A 14,142-nucleotide genomic window follows, 5' to 3' on the forward strand; every position below is an offset into this window, starting at 1 on the left:
TCCATGTGGGCTGGCTTTGGCCTTGCAGGCATGTGATCCTTGAGCTGCATCTGCTCTTACCCCATCCAGATGGGGAAGAGGTCAGGTGCTCCAGGTGGAACCCTGGTGCCCTGCCCGGGGCAGAGTGATTGGCAGGATGGCCTCTGTGCCCAAGGCAGCAGAAGCAGCAGGCAGACAGATTGTTTTGTCCAACAGGTTCTTTTCTGAGCCACAGGCCAAGCAGCTGGAGGGTAGGTGAGTGTTTCAGGTAGGCGGGGCTCAGAAGTGGATGGGTGATGAGGCACTCAGTACAGTAGTCTGACTTTGTTAAAGCTCTGTGTAGGATATTAATGAATCTGCCACCACCTTCTTGAATTTGAGCCTGAGCCATGGCCTTTGCATGTTATGACACAGTAAGGAAGAAGGCCCAGGACGCTTTAACCTGAGCCTCATGTTCTCCTTGCAGGGGAAGGCTTCCTGTTATATAGTGTGTGTGTCTGGGGGATGTGAGTCATAGAACGTTCACTTCTCAAGCTGGGGCTGGAACACCACGTGTTTCACTTAGAGGGACGCCTCACCAGGGGCAAGGCCGAATGACAGCAGACCAGGCAACCACCGAGCTTTCCTTCCGTTTTCTCCCAGCCCACTCACGGCGAGTATGTTCTCTCCACAGGCCCGGGCGCTGTCAGCGAGGTGAGCAACGGCACATCGAGGAGGGCAGGCTGCGTCTGGCTGCTGCCTCTTCTGGTCTTGCACCTGCTCCTCAAATTTTGATGTGAGTGCCACTTCCCCACCCGGGAAAGGCTGCCGCCACCACCACCAACACAACAGCACTGGCAACACCGACAGCAACCAATCAGATAGTTACAAATGAAATTAGAAGAAACACAGCCTCATGGGACAGAAATTTGAGGGAGGGGAACAAAGAATACTTTGGGGGGAAAAAGTTTTCAGAAAGAAATTGAAAATTGCCTTGCAGATATTTAGGTACAACGGAGTTTTCTTTCTTTTCCCAAACGGGAAGAACGCAGCACACCCGGCTTGGACCCACTGCAAGCTGCCTCGTGTGACCTCTCTGGTGCCAGTGTGGGCAAGGGCTCAGTCGCTTTGCCCACAGAGTGCCCCCACGTGGAACATTCTGGAGCTGGCCATCCCAAATTCAATCTGTCCATAGAGACGAACAGAGTGAGACCTTCCGGCCCAAGCGTGGCGCTGGGGCACTTTGGTAGACTGTGCCACCACGGTGTGTGTTGTGAAACGTGAAATAAAAAGACAGAGAAAGAAAGAAAAAGGAAACAAAGTAAGACGGTCCGACAGCAACAACAATCCCACAAACAACAGTCACAAAAGATACCGTTAAACTTTTTTTTTTTTTTTTTTTTATCATTTTACTACATGGACATCATGGATAACAAGCGATTCTGATTCATTATTAATTTTATTAATTATATTTTCTGATATGAGTCTAGAACTTAGTGCAAAAACAAGACAAAACTAAAAAAATACAACTGAAAAGGGTGAAGAGAAGTATGTTTGTTAAACAGTAAAAATGAATAGTATACTTCTAAACTAGGTTTACAACTGGTGGACCAGACACCAGGCACTAATCGCCTGGTGAGGATTTGGCATATCCACCAAAAAATACATCCGATTTAACCAACATCTCCACCAGCGCTACAGATTCCTCCCGACTGTGGCATCTCATGCAGACAATACTATGCTCTCTACACACTGTTTAGAAATGGAAAGGTGATCTGCACTGTATCTTGCGTTTGTTGGCTATGCTTCTTTTGATGACATATATTATACAGTATATATATACATATATTTTTTTTGTTAGAGTTCTAGCCATTTTATTTCTCCGCAGGGTCCTTTCTCAGACATTACTGCATGCTGTATATGGCGTTAGCTGTGTGTTGATCTTCTAAAAGATGATAGAGTTTACTGGTAATTGTGTAATCAGCTCCTGCCTTTTTATTTTCTTGGGTTATTTACATGTCAGAGACATTTATAAAAAGTGAAAAGATAAAAAAAAATCCGACTAATACCAGGCGCAGCATCTTTCCAGGTGTGGCTCTGCGCGTCGGCCACCCCAGGTGGCCCCGCTTTCTCCATCCTGCTCTGTGGCATTAACAGACAGCAAGCAACTGAACAAGCAGAACCGTCAGTACCCACTTGCTTTAGCCCATTATGGGAATCTCTGATGCCTTCGTGACCACTGGAGAGTTTAATCCTCTTGGTTTATTTTATTTAATTTCCCACCTTTGTGTGAGTGTGTATGAAAGAGAAGAAAATGCAATTTTTAGGTAATCTTTTTTTTCCCTCCCCTGAAAGTCTGGGAACCAGAGAGTCCTCGGGGAGGGGTCCTGGATGTGATGAGGGAAAGTGGGATTGGGGGATCCGGGAGGGTGGGGTTGTCTCTGACTTGACATTAAAAAGTGTTCCATGTCCCTCTTCACCTGGTGTGGTACCTCATTCTACAGCGGGGCGGGGTCACAGCCTGCCTGGTGTGGTACCTCATTCTACAGCGGGGTGGGGTCACAGCCTGCCTGGCTCAGGTTTGAAGGATGGGGGAGGATGGGCTCTTAAACCCTCCTGGGATGGAGGGGTGGTAAGTGCTGAGATGACAAACAGGAAGGACATGGGACCTCCTCCATCTGCACACGGAGGCAAGGGGAAGGTGCGTCTGATAGGGACTGCATTTTCAGTGCCTTCAGGAGGTCCTGGCCAGGGCTGCCAGTGTCCTGCTTGTGCTCAAACATCTCACCACACAACGTGGGCAAAGGCCAAGTCTAGTCAGGGAGACGAATTTAGGCCCGATTATTTCTGGGAGGCAGCAGAAAGTCACTGTCACAGAAAGTAAACAAGAAAACTCCCATAAGCCAAAAAAAAATCTCCCCACAAAAAACAAAACAGAAAGCCAGCTTGAAACATCATGTTTAGTTTTAAATAATCTGCCATCAACCAGTCCTCCAAACCCGACCTCCAAACCTCACCTCTAGCCACATAAGAGGAACTGAGAATCAGAAATGGGTCCGAGCCAAAACACACGGGAATGACGGCACTTGCGTTTCCAGGTCAGCTTCACCTGAGAGGAACCAGGAAGGACTGGGATGGAGCTGTGTCATTTCCAGTTGCTTCTGGCAAGACTGAAGAAAGCTATTGACTTCACCTTTCTTTGTGTCCTTCTACCCTTTCACCCCTAGCCCCAGCCACATCCCAGATGCCCCAAGTTTTTCCTGGCAGCAAGGTCTGGAACTACCTGGCCAAGCCTCAGGAATCTTGACTGCACTGGTGTTTCTCCCTCCCTCTGCCCAGGAACCATGAAAGAGAAAGGGCTCTGAGTCTCCTTAGAATGAAAGTGGGTGGGTGGGATTGACTAACCCTCCCATGCCTAGCACCTCAGTAGACACTGGCCTGAGGGTTTGGGTGCAAAGCGTGGCTTACTGGAATAGAGTGGGGAAAAGATAGGTGAGCTCCATATTCCTAAGCGGGAGCCCAGAAACACCTCTGAATACCATGTGCCAAGGCCCCTGCCAAGAGGCAGTTCTGAGGCTTGGCTGAGACAGCAGAACACAGCCTTTGTCTGAATGGGAGCTTGATCTTTCACATATACTATGTACTAGTGAATGCCAATATCTACTAAATGACCACCAGTAGACATTAGTAATATCTGCTACTGCTAATCATGCTTCAAATAGCTATCATCACCCTCCCAGGAGAGAGTGTTGAGTCAGAACCAACTTTGTAAGGGGCACTGATGAGGACTTAATTTTACCTATTTGCCAACTCAATAGTTTTCTTGCCTTGTGGATCTTTAGAGCCCTGGTTATGCAAGAGCACGTTCTTTGTTGAACCAGCTTGACTGTGATTGATGGGTTCACCAGATAGGAGCCCTTCCTAGCCTGCCTCAGCAGGAGCTTACTCTCATCTTCTGCTGAGTGTACTGTGTGAGCCTCAGTCTGCTGAGTTGCAGTCTTTAGAGGGAACATGTGGACACCACAGGAAAGGGTATTCTGCCTTCCAGGTCTTCAGTCAGATTTAGAGTTCCATCTAGGAGGACGTGGCTTTGAAAGGAGCTTATAGGGGCAAGTCACGGACCTACCTTTTCTGGAAATGGAAGCTTGGTAAGAGAATGTTCATCAGAATGAGCACAGAAAATCACCCTGAATAGAGCCTGTAGTGATTTTTTTTTTTTCTTGGTGCAGGCACTGATGGAGGACAATTGCTGCAGGTTGACCTGGATTCCAAGTATACTGGACCCCTTGTGATTCAGAGATAAGTCACTGCCATACTTTAGGATTCCTCCACTACCCCTAATATTAGGATGTCCCCTGACATGAGCATCTCATGAATGCAAGGAGGATTGTGAGGGATGGACAGTCCCTAGCCACTCTAGCCAAACACTTCTGTAGAATCACATCTCTCTTCTTTCGGTGGAATATCTACTCCTTTCCAGCCATGCAAATGTGCAGTGGCTCTTCTTCTCCTGTTGTTAAATATTGCCCCACCAAGGCTGGTACACAGTAGATCCAGATGTCTAACTTGAAGCATTGAGAATACTCATCCAAGGACTGCTTTCTGACCAGTGGGATGTACTAAGCATATTCATGACTGACAATCCACAAATGTTCGTTTTTGTTGCTGTGGATGGTGATGATGACAGTGATGATGAATGACAACTATTGTTCAAGCTGGAAATAAGTTAGCAAATGAATTAACACTAAAACTTAATTGAGGTTCAGCACATTTCACTGGACCGACTCCATCTTTATCTTATACCTTCTGAACTGTGAGTTTGAAACAAAAGACAGGAGCACTAACCAATTATAGGAATCTAATGGATGGACTTGTTTAATTAAAACATGCAATATGGGTTTACGACACATTTTAAGGACTTGCTATTTCCACAATGGTAAAAATTTGAGGTACTTCTCACTAAAGAGAAGAATATATGCTAAAGGATGGATGTGGAAAACTGCATGTCGTTGTGCTACTATTTGCCAAATACATATGCACACATCAGTCGTTTACCCTTCGTCACAGAAGCAGTAAAAAATAATTGAGATTAGTGGTATCTGATGCAGTAATGAAGTATTACCTCTTTTCAGCATTTAAAAAAATTTTTAAACCAAATCCCAGAGCTAATTTGTTTCAGAACTTGCTCATTGGGACTTGAGTGCATAGTATATCTCCTTTGTCATCCCATAACTGCTCAAACAAGCCATTCTAAAGTATCAATTCTTTCCTCTCTCTGTTCTCAATTCAGGCACTATTTACATGAGCGTCCAACTTTATCCGCCTCCAAGGCAATAAATGCAAATTAATATCCCCATGACTTGTGAATAGCTGAGCTATCTGAGTCTCTGCCTTCTCATTCAGATTTTTCTGTTTTCCATAACGCTATACCTTCGCCGTCACATACCTATTACGTTGTTAGAAACACACACTTTATAGAAAAGGCTCCCTAATTCCTGAGCTCATGTTAAGATCCATTCTTACAATTCATGTCTGAGGCATTTTGGTGCATTATCCTTTATGATGGTGACCTGGGTTGACTTTCGTTTTTTGAATGTTGATTTTTACTCCCATGAAAGCCTCCAAATAACTTGGATCCCTTCTCTTGGCATGATGTGAGAGTGTATGAGTTTATTTCAATATTTTAGGGATTGTTAACATTATTTGAAAATGAATTATTCCTCTCTCAGTGCATTTGTTTTATTAGAACTTCCTGGAGTTTCCGTAGCACTTACCTTGTTTCCAGTGAATCTTGAACCGTGGCATTTCTGAGTAGCACTGTGATATTTTGGATATAGAACTGAAATGCTAATCAGTAGAATTAGGCTGTAGTCCAGATTTTATCACTAGTTGAATTTCCCTTTCCTTATCTTTTATATAAGATGTTATGATGGAAGATTGCTGATGTTCCATCTAGCTTTAGAATTCAATAATTAAGTGATTTTATGTTTTATAAGATTTCTGCAAGGAAAAATTGGGGAAGCAGCATTTTTGATAAATGAAAATTGAAAGTGTGAATGTGGGCAAGATCCACAGCCAATGCATTGTCTGTGTTTCCAGAATAGTTCATAAGAAGATAAAATGCATGATCCTAACTGCCATTTCTGCAGATATTTGAAGTGACTCCTTAAGGAAAACTTGAGGGATGAACACTGCAGCACTTGGAAAGAAGCATTGCTTAATAAAAGACAGTGGCTTTTTCTGGAACAGGAAATAATGTTAGCCCCAAGCTGCCCTCTATATGACACAAGTAAAACAAGAGAGAATAAACTGTCACATATCCTAAAGTCTAGAAAAGTAAAAGATGTTGAGAGTAGGCAAAAATCTCAGAATTTTCAGTACAAGTGTGTGTGTGTGTGTGTGTGTGTATGCGTGTGTGTGTGCATGCATGTGTGTGTGTAGTATTTACTGCAATTATTTAACTCTTCAAAACAGATGATACCTGTTATTTCTAAGATTCATCTTTAAAATAACAAGAAATAGTGATGAAAAGAGGGGTCTCTAGATATAGTTCACAATGATTTCTCATCATCCTGACCATTACAATCAAGGATCCAGAAGTGTGCATGCAGATTTCATTGGACATATTTGTGTATTTTTGGCTGAATTCCAGGTTCATTGAGTCCTCATCACTCTCCTCTCTCGCGCCCTAGACTCGGCTTCATTTCCAACCTCTCTGTGAAGAGCTTGAGGATGTAAAAGGAAGAGGGCAAAGTGTGGGGTTGGAGTGGACAGAGTGCAGGGTCGGAAGATAGGTGAGCCCTGGTCCCCTCCCCAAGTGCCTGTGCCCAGCCACCCTCTTCAACTTTAATTTCCTCTGAAGGTTCACTTCTAGAGTTGATGGAAGGTCAGAAGGAAGAGCCATCAAACTATACCTCCTGCACTTGACTAACTGTAAGAGTAAGACAGATGCCAGGAAGAGGAGCCCAGACTGCAGAGTGCACGTGTGGAGGAGGGGTCCTCTTCTTGTGGAAAGATGCCGGAGAAAGACAAATGAAAATAAAATAAATGATTCTACCCCACACCACGTCACTTTCGCCAGTGCCCATAATTCTCATTTGTGTTTGGTTACTCGAAAAGGAGCTAAGATCTGTGGCAACAGATGCTGTCTGTCAAATACAAAATTTCTTTTTCTCTAAGTGTTCATATTACAATTTTAACAGGCAAGAAAAAATGAAAATAAAATGAGAAAATATAAAGGACATCCAGACAATTAAAACTTCTCAGTGAGTAAGTGCGAGAGATCTGCATAGACGTGCATCAAATGTCTTCTATGATGCTACAAGTAGGATCTCAGAGAGAACTGAGGTCTTGGCTCCCTGCTCACTGGTCACAGGGAGCACCATTCCTAGACAGGCTCTCAGCAAAACACAATCAGATTTGAATACTAGAGGTAGCATTACTCTCATTGCGTACTGATGTCTTCCTATTTTCCTGATGATGAGAAATAGGTAGAATACAGAAAATATGAAGCAGGCAGCCAAGAGATGCTTTTCCATCCAAACCCAGCCTTGGGTTGCTAGGGGACCTGCAGCAGGCTGCTGCACCTCCAAGCCTCAGTTTCCCCATCAACGAAATTAATGTTGGACAAGTTGATCTCAGAAGGCTTCCCAAGATCTGAAATCCTCTGGGTCTCTACCTGCATGCTCCCATGGTTTGTATCTATTTCCATAACTAATAAAATTATACAACTCAAACCAAGACAAAACCTTTATGAGGTGTTGGGTTTGTGGAGCTATGTAGGAGATATCTCTGTTCACACTGGACTTGGTTGGAAAAGCCCTTTGTTTGTGACATGACATACAGATTGAAAGGCTATGGTCCTGACACCTTGGATGTAAGGCTGTTCCTTCAGAATCTGAAGAAAAAACACAGACACTCAAGTATAAATACACAAAGTGTTCTACATAGGTTCCGGTGGTTTGTGAGCTTTTAAAACTCACTATTGAGCCCCAGTGTTAAGAACTCCTGCTGCAAAACTTCACCTTGGATTTGTCTCATAGGCTGCTTCCATTTCTCAAATATAATTGGTAAGAATTGTGTCCTACAGGCTTTAATTTTTAACTGACTAAGCAACAACTAGGGCATCCTTCTGAATCCCCCAGGGAGTTCCATACAGACTGAATCCAATCCTTTGGGAATCAAACCTGTAATGATCTAACTGCACAAGATCTTTGCCCCAAACACTTTTTGCTGACAGACTCCTCTTGGCATATGTTTTTACCTCTGACAACTACACCAGCTTAGATAAAACCAAACAAGTTTGTATTTTATTTATAGTAATTAGTGATACCAACCCTTGCTGTCCACCAGAGAGCTCATAGTTGCAATGAGTCAAGAAAATCAAATCAACACTGTTTTCCCATGCCCATTTGGCTCAAGGTAGTCAGGACATTTGATCTAATAACAGCTAATTCAGGGAACACTCCCGTGTGTCAGGGCTCCGGAATGTTAAGATGCTCTATCCTTCTCGCCAGTACTTTCTTCTTTGTGTCCTGAGTACAAGTTGCTGCTCCCCACTTCAAGTCTGAAACATTTTTTTCTTTCATCTCCTAAGCATTTGATGGAGCTGACGTTACCACAGCATGTACACAAGAGGGCCAGGCAAACCACTTGCCCAGCCCTCATCCTGAGCAAGGAAGTCAGGATTCCACAGTGTAATTCACTAGTCAGAAGTGAACGCCCTCCCTCAAGGCAGCACAAGGGCAGTAAATTCATTACAACGAGGTTGCTGCCACTTCTCACATGCACCTCAACACTGTTGTTTTACAAAAACTTCAGATACCCTGGCCCTGGATCATTTTTGCATTAATGCATGTCTTTTTGTCCAGCCACATATAGAATCACTCTTCTAAATATTGGCACACTAGGAGCTTCTATATTAATGTCTCATCATTCCTTGTTTTCAAAAATATGAAAGAATAATCAGTCAAATGGCGTCCACAGCATAGGATAAGCTGAGCTCCCAGAACACTGAGGATCAAATTGGAATGTGAGTAGCAGTATAGCCTATTTCCTAACAAACAGCAGTGTGAAGGCATGACCCTGAACTATCAATGAGAAAGTCTTCCTGACTAAATAACTCACCAACCTAGCTCACTACATTTCCTTAGTAGCATTTTCTATACATTTCCCATTATCTCCTCTCTTCTCTGTCATTTCTTTTCCCCCAGTACAGCCTACCTTTGCAGTAATAACCTAAGAAGCAAGATATCTAAGAACCAACTGGGAAAAAAATATTCAGTTGCACAAGGCTATTCCATACCCCTTGATTTACATTAGTCATTCAGAGAGTGACATTATGACTTGGAGGAAAGAAATGTGATATGGTTGGGCTATGCTTGAGAATATGCATTACCTGTACCTTGGGTTAAACGTACAGTGCCCTGAAATAGACAGGCTATATCATTGGCAAGGGCTTAATGGACATGTGAGGCAATTCTATGCTAGGAATTGCATCAGGAGATTTGAACCATTTGGAAAACTAGTCAGGAAACTCAGTTGGACTTAGGCCCATGTAGTCACCTTTAGTCATTTGATGAATAACCCAGATTAGCCACAAGAAAAGAACATTTGCCATGGAAGCCCCAGGCATGATTACTTCAATAATTCCTTGAGGAATGGGAGTGGGTCATATTAAGCTCCAGCTTCCCCATGGCTGATGGTTTCTGGTACATACCCAACACGGGCTGGAGACAGTTCTCCCTCTAGCACTACTCTCGTGTCAGGACTGTAAAACTCTGTTGGAACATCAGGACTCCACAGAGAGTCAAGAGGGGAATTCAGTAGATTTATGTTGTTGCTGACATTTAGGTCTATGTAAGGACTTTTTTCAGTCCAATTATATTTTCTTATATTTCTGAATCATTTTATCTTCTTTCTGGTCCATTTGGCCCTAGGGTCCCCAAAGACCCTCCTAAAAATTAGTGCAGCAAAAACTGCCACCAATGAGGAGAAAATTAATTATACATGGAACTGGATAAAAAAACACCCACATGTATTTATTTATTCCCCATTATTTATTGAGGACCTAATATGCCCAGGCACTGTTTTCCATGCTGTGGATAAAATGCTGACCAAAATAAAAATGTTTCCTGCTCCCAAGATGTTTTCAATCTAGCAGGGAATAAAGTTAATAATAAAATTACATCCCACACACACAGTGTTCTATGCGTGGGGTGTTATGAACACATGCAGCACAAGGAGCCTGTCTGAGAGACCAGGAAGGTGTCCGGATGAGGTGAGATTTGCACTGAGCTACAAAGATGGGGAGGAGTTAACTGTGCAGATTGGGAGAGGGAGAGAGGAAGCTCTTAGTAACCATGGGCACAAAGGCCCTAAAGAAGGAGGAAGAATAACATGACAAAAAAACCCATCATCCTCAAATGTATTCTCATTTATGTTATTTCTATGGATTACTACTTTTTTCAGTTATGGGCACCTTTACTACATATATAGTTGAATTCAAACCAGTACAACTGCATTTTTTTACACACACACACATTCACACAAAATAATGCACCAATGAACTTGTAAAAGATGAAGGTACCATGTTTTCCAAGATTTAGACTCTTCTCAAAACTTCACGCAGCACATCTGACTCGCTGGAGGAGACCCCCTATAGAATTAGGATCTCCATGGGGAGGGCCACGGAATGAGTATTCTAAACAAGCTTCCCTGGTGACCTTTCAAAAGGAGTAAATCCAAAACAGAACATGTAATTCTTCCTGGTTTCTTTATCTCCATAGATGGTACCATCGAACTGGGCTCAAACCGAAAACCTAGAACTTACCCTTGACTTCTCTTTTTCTCTCCCCACCCCCATGCAATCGATCTGGCATATCCAATCTGTATCTCGTCTACATCCTGTTCACTCATTCAAGCCCCCATTGTTGCTCCAACTACTCTATACAAGTTCCCTATCTAGTCTAGAGCAGCCCATAGCTGGTCTTCCTGTTGCTGAACTTTCGTCACACAATAATACTGGAGTGAGACTTTTAACAAAAGCAATGACCCAGCTTAGATTTTGACTCGTTTTAATTTAATTAACAACTTTCTCTTGGGGAAGCTACTTCTCCGGCCCTAATTTACAGGTGAGGAAAGTCAGACTTAGGGAGCACTCAAGGTCACTGGAGGTCAAACCAGGATTTTAACCTAGTTGTCTGAACCTGCAAGCCTTCTCCCTAAGGTATACTACACTTAAAAAGTATTGTTTTTCTTCGGTTCTAAGATGCATGTGTTTTTACTTAAAAGTCTTTGAAGTTGGAGCTGTGTGTTGCAATCAATGGCATGTCATACTTTAATTGACATCAACTTTTCCTTGTGGTATATAAAATAATTGCATGTCTTACAACTGACAACTCTTAGAGTTGGTGAAATACAGTATTTGTTGAATGAATGAATGAATGAATGAATGGGAGTTGGTCAGGGGAGCTACCCTGAACATCTCTGCTTTAGGCTTTGTCTCCAAGGTAGTACCACATACAGGATACATTGAACACCTCAGAAAAAGATGGTAGTGACCTCTATAATCATTCTTATTACCATCATTATTTGTGGTTCCAATTAATCATATTTTAACTTATGTAAAAAACAAACCAAAGATAAAGTTACATTAGAGTAACCCACCTTTGTTTAACATTTCCTGGTAACTATTAAATATTTAGTCACTTAGTTATTTCTTCCAAACTGCTATTGTGAGATGTTTTAAGGCATTAAACTCACCGTATTTTCATTACTCTAGGTGGTTTGAACTAGATGTTCCTAATTTTAGGCACCATTCTTTGTGAATCATACACTTCTAAAAACAGCCCAATGTTTTCTTGTGTTAGAGGAGAAAAAAAATAGAATGTTTGCCCTTCTATTTGCATGTATTTTACTCATTACTTTAGTGGATGGTTTGGATTGGACATTTGGGGATTTGCAGCATTATAATCAGTAAGTGAGAACTATCTGCCTAATCAGTCATGCACTAGTAGTAGTATTAAACATAAAAATTTACACTGTGGTTTATAAAATGCTTTCACACACTCCATCTTACTTAATCTTATTTAAAACACTCCATAACTGTGTAAGGATAGACATGGCCTTTCACACTCCACATTTTCTTAATTGTATTTCTCTCTAAATACTCTCAGGGCTCTGAAATGACTACTTCAGATAGGCCCAAAGTCATGAATTAGCCAAGGAGATACAGGGTCAAGAGTCTCAGCGAATTCTGGAAGTGCTTTTCTGAGTGGTAATGAGTCTGCAACTGCAAACCAGAATTCACTAATGTCTTTTGTGGCACCTAATATGAAAAAATTGGGTTAGAGGAAATCTAGGGAGCCAATCCTGGGCAGCTGGAACCCCTAAGCCTGGGACATCTAACTGTGAACAGCTTTGCCCATTCGCCCACTGTGCTGTGCACATACACATGCTCCATGTCTGTTAAGAAGTATGAAAGGTTGAGCAATGCTGCACACTTTGGAACAGATCGAACCTTCTGTCTGGACCCTGTCAATCCTGACGTGTGTCACTGCACATACTGAGGTGGTGCCATGACCACTGATCTACTTGAGGAACGTAATACAGGACCTGTGCTGTGCACAACACACGTGGCTCTGTGCTGGGGTCCTGAATCTCACTGCAACATAGATGCTAAGACTCACTCACCATCCCAGCCTGGATGTGGCCTTTTTCCCAGAGATTCCATGCTAATACAGGGGCTTTTGAAAAGCTTTAGGGCTTTGGGAAATTTCTAGGAATAACATAATGATCTCTGGGGAAACAAAACTCAGGGTAAGAATACACTGCTGATTCCACACTCTGCCTTTTCTTTATCTCCCAGTGCCTTGAAAACACTTTCACAAATCCCCCCCACCCCCCCACCCCCGCCGCTAAGATGAACTTCCTAAGTGAGATTTCCTGGTGAGCCAAATAGCACTAGGACTAGATGCGTGCCCAGAACACATCCTGTCTGGTTAACCCAGCACTATTGAGTAAGAGCAGGTAGCTGAACCATATCAGTCAAATGTGGGTAGCAGCCCTTTACGTTGAAAGAGATTAGCAGCCCAGCCGTTATACAGAGCTGTCATGCCAGAGGCTTTAAGACCCTCCAGGAACCCACAACCTCTGGGAATTTTTACCTTCCATCCCATTTAAATCTGAGAGGCTTCCCTCCTGCTGGCAGCTCCAGAGTTACTGCTGAGACTCAGGGAGAAGCTGTTATGAAAAGCTGAGGTTGTTGCTAAGCAAAGGCAGTCTCAGGGAGGCAACTGACAGAGCAAAAGCAACACCTGGTTAAACTGAAATTGACATGACAGCTTCTCTTGGCTTTAGGCTGCCTTTGCCAGGGTTAGAGTTCCATTTGGCTAATATCGGAAAGGCAATAAGCATAGACAATTGCAGTTCCTTCAACAAGCATCCAGTGGGGGAATAGGGAGGAATATGGCAAACCGCAGGATGAGCAAAGGTTATTGTGTCTTGAAGGATGAGGTCCTCAGAGTATCCTCAATGCCCAGCACTCTCAATGCACCACATGTCCTCTGTCGGGGAGGGGTGAGCCGTGTGGAGGAAGCAGCTCCCACACCTGCACGTCCTCCACTGTCCTCATCTAGAGAAAGGAAACTGTGAAGAGAAGCGACTTCTTCCTTTGGGAGCCTTCAGACTCTCGCTAGTATGAGTGCAGAGCTCCTGGCATCTGGTGTTTAGGTGGTTTTGAAATAGAGGAGCTCACAACAGTCCATCAGTGGCCTCGTCTTCCTTCAGGAGCACCACTGTGGACTCAGTACTGTGCCCGGTGTGTTGGGAGATGCGGGAGCCCTGCTCAGGGTCTCCTCCACAAGGCCCCCTCTGCACTGCAGCACTGATACATACTGATACAGTAAACGGAGGTTTATTAAGAAGACAGCAGAGCCAGAGGACATGGCAAATGGTGGTGCACAGATTCTAAGGATGGAGGGAGGTCAACACTAACCGAGCGGCGTGGGGACAGCTGGGAGGGCCAGGGAAAGCCAGGACTTGAGGAAGGGGCTGGGAGACAGTAAGATGTGGATGGAAAAAGGTCAGGCCTCTCTGCAGGGGAAGCCACATGAGGGAAGCTCTGCAGTGGGAATGAGCAGAGCAATTAGACCTTTCTTTGCTGACAGGTGCCAGAAAGAGATG

At 43.5% G+C, this 14,142-nt stretch overlaps 1 protein-coding gene across 13 annotated transcripts in view; it reads left to right on the forward strand.

Annotated features, from left to right (window-relative positions):
* Window positions 1–7,241, forward strand: part of LOC105476177 (neurotrimin) — a 1,408,523-nt gene extending 1,401,282 nt beyond the window's left edge. For 12 of the 13 annotated variants that reach the window (XM_011731850.3, XM_011731851.2, XM_011731856.2 and 9 more), the window contains one exon: window positions 653–7,241. In XM_011731850.3, coding sequence (XP_011730152.1) covers window positions 653–753 — 101 coding nt within the window. In that variant the 3' untranslated portion in view covers window positions 754–7,241. The remainder of the gene's footprint in view (window positions 1–652) is intronic. The other variant, XR_011611280.1, reaches the window with a different exon arrangement.
* Window positions 7,242–14,142: the final 6,901 nt, after the last annotated feature.

This window comes from Macaca nemestrina, chromosome 12 (assembly GCF_043159975.1).
Source record: "Macaca nemestrina isolate mMacNem1 chromosome 12, mMacNem.hap1, whole genome shotgun sequence".
Taxonomy (NCBI): domain Eukaryota; kingdom Metazoa; phylum Chordata; class Mammalia; order Primates; family Cercopithecidae; genus Macaca; species Macaca nemestrina.